Here is a 10,346-nt window from a genome sequence, read left to right as displayed (position 1 = left end):
AGGAAATCTCCTTTCTCACCTGATCTGTTTCTCCTGATGTTGCTAAAGAATCAGACTCCTCAAAAGGGCACGTTGGCCAAGTCAAAAAGTTGGTGGAAGTGGTCTGGTTTTTGTGGTAATAAGAAAGAACAAAAATTAAAATGAACTGATGAGGTAGGAATGAACACCGATGACTGATACGCTACAAGTAGTCATTAAAGAAAAAAATTGGAAACATAACTGTATGTTTTTAAAAGCAAAATTTCCAAACACAAGGTCCATTCTCCTTGGCAATTTATTTTTTGTGAATTAAACCATTTTCTCTGGCTTTTTTTTTTTTTAGTAGAGAACAGATTTATTTGTCTGCATTTATGCTAAGTGTAATCATACCATAAGGAGGATCATTAATTTAGATGAATGACACCTTTTTTTTTTTTTTTTAACGAATATATGCAACTGAGTATTTTACAGTTGAATGTAGGTCAGCAAAAGACACAGATTATAAAACAGAATAGTACTATGGTGATAGTGGAAATCCTCTGCTCTCCTAACTTTTATTTTTATTTTTGAGAATTACATTTTTCAGGTAATCCCATTTATCTTCCTGTCCAGTTAACAGTACCAGAGTTTACAAAGTTTGTAAGGTTAAGATTAGTTAAATTAGTACACTAAGGACATATGAAACATATGGAACTTTCCGGAACAGACATTTCACTTGTACTCCTTAGATAACAGTTTGGGAAAAGAAAGGTGTGAGAAGCTGATCGCTGTGTATGTCCAATACCCAAATGACAAATTTCACTTAACACCTCCACTACACTTCCACAGCATAATGTGGATAAAATACAAGCATTGGCCTTCAGATCTTCCTTATGAGTATCACTGGGCAGAAGTCAGTCTTTGTGCATACATGGGAAAGGGAGGGTAGACTCTGTTTTTCTGAAAGAAGTTACTAAGGAAATGGATGTCTGCGAAGGGAAGAGTTGATCATATTATTTCATTTTGGCATCTGCAGGAAGCAAGGCAGTTGTTCTTGACAAAGCTATGGTCACATCCATAAGTCTTTGCCAATTCAGGACAGTTGTAGTAAACATCGTAAAACTTGCAAGGATTTGCTGAAAATGAATTAATATACAAAATTAATTATAAATTGAAAATGAGAACCTACAACACTTCGTTTCAGAATACTTTTTTTCACTGATATTTCTGTACCTTTCAATTCTTCCTCTTTGTTGCCATTTATTCCACAACAGAATCCCCAATTTTTGACCATATATACAGTATTCCTGTTTCCAAGGAAGTTTGTCACTGAACTTTCAAAGTATTTTGGAAATTTATCAGAGAATCATAGAATCCTTAGAGTTGGAAGGGACCTCTGAAGGCCATCTACTCCAACTCCCTGCAATGCACAGGGACACCACAGCTAGATCAGGTTGCCCAGGGCCTGGTCCAGCCTGGCCTTGAAAGTCTCCAGGGATAGGGCATCAACCACAACACTGGACAACCTGTGCCAGTGACTCATCACCCTCACAGTAAAAGACTTTTCCTTGTATCTAGCCTAAAATCTACCCTCTTTTAGCTTGAAACCATTTCACTTTGTTCTATCACAACAGACTCTGCTGAAGAGTTTCTCTCCTTTCTTCCTTTGTACTACAGCTCATGATGAGTATTAGGCTAATTACACAATAAAAGTTAGGTTTCAACTTATATTAATGACTCAGACCATCTGCTTTTGTTTTCTGATGCAGTTCTTAAAACTCAAATTTGCTACTTGCTGATATCTCTTCAAGCATGTTGCTATTGCTACCTAATGTGCCACCATTGTTCAAAAGGGGAGGAAAGAAAAAGAATCCCCCTCCTTCTCTGGTATTTCATACATTCAAGGATGAGAACATCTCTTCTGGCTGTGAAAAAGCAGATAGACAATAGCAGGAAATCTGGAGCTCAGATTTCTGTGCTACCATTGATATAAATGTATTTCTGATCTCAATGCAGTCAATGAATCTTCCTTCAACTAGAGCTTATACATGAGAGTTTCCATGTGGAGACCCAGATACTGTCACCTTTAATGGAGGTATCATATGAATATCTTCATCTATTCTTGTGGGTCCAAGAAACTGGATGTCTCTGCATCCCACTGTACGTAACACCAGCTAATATCTTGCATTTGTCCACCCCTCTCACAGACTCCTTTTTTGGTTTCACTCCACAGGTTGTCCCACTTTGGCAAAGCACCTGATGTGGTGAAGTCTGGGACTGCAATTATTCTTCCATAAAACTGCAGATAAATTATAATAATATGTGAGCCTACACAAGATGTGTGTCATAACCTCTCTTTTGGGCTGGCATTTGATCCTATCACTTTAAAACTTCCCATTTGGATAAAACAGCTGGTATTTTTTACAACTTTACTTTGGTCACAATTAAAGCACTTAAAACTTACTGCATAATCCATTGTCACAAGCATTAGGGCAGTCACCACAGGGTTTTCCTTCTTTGTAGGGTGTTTCAATTGAACCCATTATATTCCCCCTGTAATATAAACATTACCAATATAAAATATAAACTCACTATACCGTATCTGAGAGTAACATTTAGTTATACACATATATGCATATTTTAACGTGGTCAGTCGTAACTATAGATCAAACAATTTTTGTATATTATAGTATGAAAGTGAAAATTATTTTTTGACAGTTCATGAAACCTCACTCTGCCTTAAAGCCCCTACTGGTGTTTTTGGTGTAATTGAAAATATATATATTTATATGCCTACATGAACCAAGATTTCAAGTAGAATGGGGAAATTATTTCTTTGTGATCATGAGAATTAGGGATTTGGGGCAAATTATATTCAATCAGAAAATCGCTGTCTGCATTACGTGTTTTCTGTTTTTGGTTGTTTGAGAATTCTTTTGACAGGTATGTTTCTGTGTGTATTCTTAATACGCTCCTTAGACCTGTTCCTCAGCTGTGAGTGATGCACTGTGTTACAGATTTCACTGTCTCCTGACTTATTTTGATGATGTAATAAAAAGGTCCAGTAACAGAATCAATACGTACGCAGGGCAGTAGTGGCACACATAAAAATACTTGAATGTCCTTTCAGGACAATAGGCGAGTGCACATCCAACTTGGTAGGAATTGTACCAAACTGTCTGCAGATATAAGAAGAAAAATAATGGGAGAATGAAAAACAAATACACTGGAAAATCATTAAAGAAAATTATGCATTAAAGAAACAGTTGCAACTAAGTTAAGTCAATTTATTTGCCCTTTAAATTAAAATATTAGTCCCATCTTTCTGGAAAAGCATGTTTTCCTGCTTTCATGCCTGAATCAAAGATCATCTGGGCATAATGATAATAATTTATCACAAATGTTTGTGTAACTTTTAAATTAAATTGTCTTAATAATGTAAATTTTCATTTAAGTAAGAGTGTCAAGGAAGATAATTGAACCGTGGTATAAAATTTTGTATCCTGTGTTACATGCAGGTGAACAGAGGTTAGCATAAGTCATGTTCCAACTTGAAACTTCCTGAAGCAACAGAACTCTGTAGATGGTAACTAAACCATCCCCAATCCTTTAATAACCTTATTCTTCTTTTGTCTGAGAAATTTTCAAATTTTCTTCCTGAATCTTTGAAATATATTTAGTCTCTGTGTGCAAGAATAATTGTGCACATCATGCCAGGCACATGAGTAAGTGTATGCATGGTTGGGGACTTCACTGAAGAAAAACAAAACCAAAAGAGATGTGGCAGAATAACAATCTGCACCCCTGGTTCCGAGACCGGTAGTGTAGAAAGCACAAGAAATAAAATTTTAAAAGTACAAAATTATTGAACTTTCTTCCTGTGGACAGACTGCTCAGTGCCTGACATCAGAGTGGATGGGGGATTGTATCGTACCCAGCCACTGCTTCAGAAGTGAGGGGTAGCTGGGATGACTATAACTCTTATTCTCCAAGAGAGTGGTCAGGCACTGGAGCACACTGCTCAGGGAGGTGGTGGAGTCACCATCCCTGGAGGTGTTCAAGAAACATTTAGGTGTTGTACTGATGGGCATGGTTTAGTGGGAAGTACTGGTGGTAGGTGAACGGTTGGATTGGATGATTGTAGAGGCCTATTCCAACCTTGGTGATTCTATGATTCTAGCTCCTTTTGCAAATCTATTCCAGCTTTACCCAATGCACGTGAACTCACACTAGTACTTATCTGGATTTGGTGTTATCTAGCAGCTTTCTCAAACCAAAGCATAATAACTTCTCTTGTCTAGTATGCTTCCTCACCAAAAAAATGAAAATACACTTCATCTATCATTCTATTTTAAATTCTGTTACTGTGGAAATTTTCATGTTCTTTTTTTGGTATAACTCTCATGTCTCCAACGTACTTACTGCCTTTAATGATAATGAGAGCATAAGTGTTTCTTGGCTGACATAGAAATATTTACTTCTTTAGAATGGAATACAAAGAAGCTGCATCTACCTGAGTGTAATGGCCAATCACAGCATTTTCTGTTGTTGCTCCAGTTCCATATTTGAAATCTTTCTCCTCATCGTACCAGGCCTGAATAGCATCTGACCACGAGGAAGGGGCAGTCGACATGTAGAGATTTTCACCACATTGTTTACCTGAAAAGAGAAAAGTACTGAGAAATGCAGAAGACAGATGTGTAAGATCCAGTCAAAGTTGCTGTAATTTTCCTGGCAGCTCTCATCCCAGTTGAGATGGCAGGGATGTTTTTCTGCTACGACACCAACGTTAATCAACGCTGATGTTGCCACTTGACCAGTTTGCAGCATGGCCAACCTGTTTGGCTGGTAGTTTGGTTGGTGACAGACTTCTGTATATTTATAGATACACCTGTACAGACACACCACAGATTGATCACTGTAATTTTGATATGTGGAAGGTGGGTGGCAACCCGAATTCAAGTCACAGTCCCATAAAACTAGGACAGTCCTAATAATTCTTAATTTATATCTGGCACACAGACAGTTGTCCATAGTGACGTGATTTCACCAACTGTTTTTTTTTCAGGTTTGGTGCCCTGATCAACTTTCCTGTGCATGCATCAATTCTCATCTGAGGTTCACCTCAGTGAGAGCCAATGGATTCTTTTTTTTTTTTTTTTTTTTTTGGCAGAAAGCAGGGGAACTGCAAATCAGTCCACATCGTATATAGACAGAAATCAGCAGCAAATGTCACACTGGGCACTCACCGTGGCTATTGCTAAGATAGTGTAGCTGGAACCCTGATATCCAGGGAACGAAGTGTTTATTTAAGCACCCCAAATATTTATAGGTAAAAGTATATTGTCAGAGAATTTAAAAGTTATGGGTCTTGTCTCATTCAGCAGCACCACCAGTGGGTTTTGGACCTTCACCCTTTGCTCCTTGCATCTCACATAGTTACATCCAGACCACAGCATTAAAAAGGATCAACATTATCTTATTTTTTATATGTTTTGAGTATGTTTTCTCACTGCTTTTTTCCACCCATTGAAGAAAACTCGAGATGAGAATGGGACTGAATATTTCTCACTTACTGGACAGATTTACATCCAGAACTTTTCCTTTGTCCCATGTGCCAGTGAAAACACACCACATGCAAACGACATCTCAAATGCTTAGTCAAGTAATTTTAAAGATAAATTACAACAAAATCAAAACTGAAAACCTCATAAATATTTCAGTGCTTGCAGTTGTCTGAAATGACTGGTACAGAAATTACTGTTTGAGGAATGGGATTCATGAGAAAAGTAAAAGCAGTAATTTTGCACACATTTCCTTTCTTTTCAGATGTAGGGAATTTCACATAAATTTGATAATTGAATGAATTAGTGGTAACAGATCATTTAATTTCCTTTAACACAGTCTTTCTTATGAGCATCTTGGATAAGATCCCTTGCTTCAAAGTTTGTTTTCTGAGCTAATCATCTAAAAAGTGAATAAACAGCTTTCAGATTCAATCTATATTATATTAAAACTAGGACAAATGAGACTCATCTTAATAGAATTTCCTTCCATTTACTTATATTTAATTTACAGGAATATACACTGACCAATTCTGGTTTAGATCTTTCCTTAGCAGACATTTGAAGTTAGAAATGTGAGTCTCATCCTTGCTTAATAAAATTTAAAAAAAAAGTTATATAAAAATTACATAAAATCATAATACCATTATAAAATTAGATGAATATATAAATATAAATACACAAATGATTATAAAATTACAAAATGCATTTAGCAAAGTCTCATCTCTGAAGGTATGAATTCACAATGCTGAAAATATATTACTGGAATATTTTGGCTTCATTTTTTTATCAGCTAGTTTAGCTAACCTCATGCCCCTAAACGGCTCACTTTAATGCCATAAGTGACAGCATTCACTTGGCACTCAACTTACCAATTTCCCTCTGGTTTGGAGGACTGTGACTTAAAGTACAGCGATTTGCCCAGTTCTGAGCATTAACTGCAGCCTGAGGACTCCATTCCTACAGGAAAGCAGAATGAATGAAAGAAGAGACTATTCACCATTCAGGCATTAATCACATACTGATCCTTCATGAACGAACCAAACTTGAAAACTGCACTTTGAGTCAGAAAATTGCATGCAGCCCCTTTTTGACAAGGGTGGTTGGGGTGGGAGTTGGATCAAAATTACTGTGAACCCAGGAAACACCCAGAAACTGAGAAGGCTGACTAAGAGTATACCAGAAAGGAATGAACAACGTTGTAGCTCCTTTTTTCCTTTTAGTTTTCCTCCAAAAAAAAAGAAAAGACATTTTGTTGTTTATGGACAGCAACGTTTTCCAGAATTATTTTTCCATCTGCACACCTTTGTATTTCTCACAGCAGTGGCTGTGCCAGGTCCTTAGGAGATGTTTGGAGGGTGTGTTTGTGGCTAAATAAAACCAAGTGACCCATCATACAGTTCTGATCTCTCAGAAGGCCTACTGCTCATAGCACATAGATATATAGCACACAGCTTACCATTCTCAACATGTTACTGGCAGGTGGGCTAACTCTTCTCCTGAGGGCATTGTGTTTGTCAACAATCAACTTTTGCTGATCAGTTCTGTTGGTTGACAGAGCAAGGGAAGCTTCAGGTATCTAAATTGAAAGGCAGAGTTATTTATTTGCGTATTTAGAATGTGAATGTCACTAATGCTGAACACCATCTAGGAAATGTGAAAGTACCAAAAGGCTGATGTCAGTGAAGGAGATGATCCTTGTGATGGAGTAAGTACTGTGACAGGCTTTGTCTCCTGGTTAGCAGTAACAAGAATACCACTGGCTCCTGGATGCCATCTGCCAGCCCTCCATGGATGTTTGGAGTATCCTGGAAGACTTCTTGTGCCATGGGACTCTTAAATTTAGGCACCAAAATCAAATCTAATTCATTGTTACTCAAATTTCCCTCGTGATATTTTGGAGAAACCAGATCTAAAAACCAGACAAATGCATGAATAGGACTATGATGTGTTCCTCTTCTTTGGAATTTTAATTGAGACTGTTTGTGTTTTGTTTTGTTGAATGAGCTTTGACTACAAGATCACCACTGACCTTCAGCAGGAGACCCCACTGCAGAAAAAATAGTCTGTCATTATTTTTCATGTCATAGATTTTCTCTCACTCCTGCTGTAATTGGTAGTGTTTTTAAAAGTTTTTAATGCCTTTCCTGATTAAAAAAGAACTATATTAAGAACTCAGCTTCCTCTTTGCAGTCATTCTCACTAATCTTCTGAGGGCATCGTGGAGAGAAGAAATTTAAAAATCTCATCATATTTTCAGACTATTGTTCTCTATTATGTCTCATCATTTGTTGTTACTGTTATTTCTGTCATACTGCACTTCACTCTCAGCTCTGATTGACTTGATGAGATGATTAGTAAACAGAGCCCATATATAAGGATGTATCTCCACAATGCATTTATTAATGATGACATTTTTAGCACTATAAAAGCACTGCTAAAATTTTTAACAAAATCTTATTTTTATGTATTTATTTTCATAGATCACCATGATCCAGTCACATCCAATACAATTTTTCCATCTTTTAATAGTTCTTCTAGACTCCAGTATGGCACCGAGCTGCTGGAGTTCAAGGAGCATCTGGACAACACTCTCAGACATATGGTCTGATTTTTGTGTGCTCCTCTGTGGTGCCAGGAGCTGGATTCAGTGATAGTTATGGGTCCCTCCCAGCTAGGGGTATTATATTATTCTATCACTTAAACTACATATTCTATTTATAGTTTTAATTATATGTCATTAAATGCCATTCAGCCATAGTATTTTGATGATGACGCATTCTTTTGTGTAATCTCAGTGGGACTGATTGTGAGTCAAGTACACCACTTGCACTCCTTGTGTACTCGGATGAGCTTTGGTGCTTAAATAGCCTTAGAGAAGCAAGATTTGTAGAAAAAAGTAGTAGTTTTAGTCAAGATGTGATAGAGGGGAGAAACATAGTCAAGCCTTTAGGTACATCAGTATATTGGAAACAAAAATAGCAACTTCCGACCAAATCTGTGCTGAAAAGAACCACAACGTGGATGCTGAGTGTGTTAGTTAGTTTAGCTGCTGGGTGGAAATCGGTGGTACCTGTTGAGAGGATGAGGCTGTGAGTAAAGGTAGAGGAACATAGCTGAGGCCCTGTGGGATGAGAAAGGCAGATCATTAGGAAGCTGTTGTCTTTAAAATGGTAGAGATTTAATGGGAAGAGTGTTGGATCTGTGGGAAGTGAATGGGAGACACTGAGACATGCCGTTCCCGCTAATCCAGCTCTTAGGTATCACTAAGCATATAGATGATCTTGAATGCCAGTGTGCAGGCAGTCTGCTGCTTTGAACATCTGTCAGATTTCAAGGATAAATGCTCTCCACATCCCAGATATCTTAGCAGATTTTTTCTGAGTACAATTGGTACGTATAGGAAGAAACCCATATTCATCAGACCACGAGTACCTCAAGGCCCATTCTGATTTCCTCTATATAAAGTGCAGGTCCTACCTCTCCAGTGGATGGACACAGCACAGCTGCAAGACACAGGAGTACTACTGGCAGAATCATCTTTGAAAAAAGAAGAATGAGGATTAAGTTTTTCCCCTTTATGGAGCTTTCATTACTTTGAACATGTAACATCTCCCCCTTGCGCATTCCCAGGCTTTTCTTTAAGCAGCAAGGCAATGATTTCTTTCTTTCCTCATCCTCTCCTCCTCCTATTTTTAGGAGTAACTAAATAAAGTTTATTGCAATGTTGCATTTCAAAATTTCTGTGAATCATCTTCTTTGTGTCTTCTTCTTCCTGGCCTGATCCTGGTTGAATAATTTCTCCTGAATTCAAGATATTCATGCTTCCTTCCTGTAGGAAGACTTCTGCAAATTGCCCTGCTGTGGAGCACCTGGATGGATTCTGCTTTTTAGCTTGTTTCTGTGCCTGTGTTAACCTGAAACTTTGCCTTCTCCCATTAGCCTGCTTAGACTGGACTGCATTGCTCGAAAGGGCCATTGAACACTCACCCCATGCACTGATCTCTACATTCAGGGCTGGAGTCAAAGCCTTTCTGAAATGACCAGCACCTCAAAGACTCACGCATGAGCTGGAACAGAACTGGTGGACTCAGAAATGGAACAGCACTGTCTTCCCGAGGAGTTGTTTCAGAAAGCTTTTATTTTTTTCAATTTATTATTTTTTTAATCTATGGCTCATGACAGAAATGGGAGCCTTCTCTAGCTAATGAAGCAATCCCTTTGGACTGACCAAGAATATTTGCTTAGGAAGCTGAAGACTTCATACCATCCCATTGTACCATCCCATTGTACCATCCCATGTAATTAAGGTCACTTAAAATTTTTGCCTTCTGATTGCAATCAATAATAAGTAAGTGCTACATTTAGTCTGTTTCTGCTTAACTACCTTGGGCAGAGCAGGTGACTAGAGTGGAATCTATTTATTTTGGCAGTTTTACCAACCTCTAACTATGAGGGAATTTAAGGGCATGTTGCTGCAGAGATGTCTTAGTAGCTTAACTTCTTGGTCTTGAGGACTGCTGGTCATAGTTTTAATTTATCCCTATGGAAAGGCCAGTTGGTCAAACCTCTTTATCCTGAGGCAACCACTTTGTATAAAATACAAGGTGTTCCTGCTCATGGAGAACATGTGGATGAGAATACACTGCCCTTTTCCAAATGGTACGACAAGGCTTGCTTACCTTGCACTGGAGGAGAAAGATCTAGCTGATCTGAGCAAAAAACAGATTGGGAAATATTCTGAAAATTAGCTGTGGTATATCTGACCTACGTGCAGAACAACAGAAGATTATAGTCCCAATAAAGTGAAAAATGATTCTTTTC

At 37.9% G+C, this 10,346-nt stretch overlaps 1 protein-coding gene across 1 annotated transcript; it reads right to left on the bottom strand.

Annotated features, from left to right (window-relative positions):
- Positions 686–9,062, bottom strand: LOC110396517 (cysteine-rich venom protein-like). Its single transcript, XM_021392165.1, has 8 exons — positions 9,003–9,062; positions 8,596–8,646; positions 6,982–7,101; positions 6,395–6,482; positions 4,472–4,617; positions 3,043–3,137; positions 2,423–2,511; positions 686–1,094 (listed from the first exon to the last, which is right to left on the bottom strand). The coding sequence occupies exons 1-8, from the start codon at positions 9,060–9,062 to the stop codon at positions 967–969; spliced, it is 777 nt and encodes a 258-aa protein (XP_021247840.1). The 3' UTR covers positions 686–966.

This window comes from Numida meleagris, chromosome 3 (assembly GCF_002078875.1).
Source record: "Numida meleagris isolate 19003 breed g44 Domestic line chromosome 3, NumMel1.0, whole genome shotgun sequence".
In the NCBI taxonomy this organism is placed as follows: domain Eukaryota; kingdom Metazoa; phylum Chordata; class Aves; order Galliformes; family Numididae; genus Numida; species Numida meleagris.
The sequence above is the reverse complement of the archived record's forward strand: the minus strand, read 5'-3'. Positions and strand labels throughout refer to the sequence as shown.

Bases quoted from the DNA above. Each gene is read 5' to 3' on its own strand.
- LOC110396517 (XM_021392165.1), bottom strand. From the start codon at position 9,062: ATGATTCTGCCAGTAGTACTCCTGTGTCTTGCAGCTGTGCTGTGTCCA. The intron at 4,618-6,394 runs GTAAGTTGAGTG...TTCTCTTTTCAG, and splicing joins TCCAAACCAGAGGGAAATTG to GTAAACAATGTGGTGAAAAT. The intron at 1,095-2,422 runs GTAAGTTTTAAG...ATTCATTTTCAG, and splicing joins TTGTGACAATGGATTATGCA to CAAATCCTTGCAAGTTTTAC.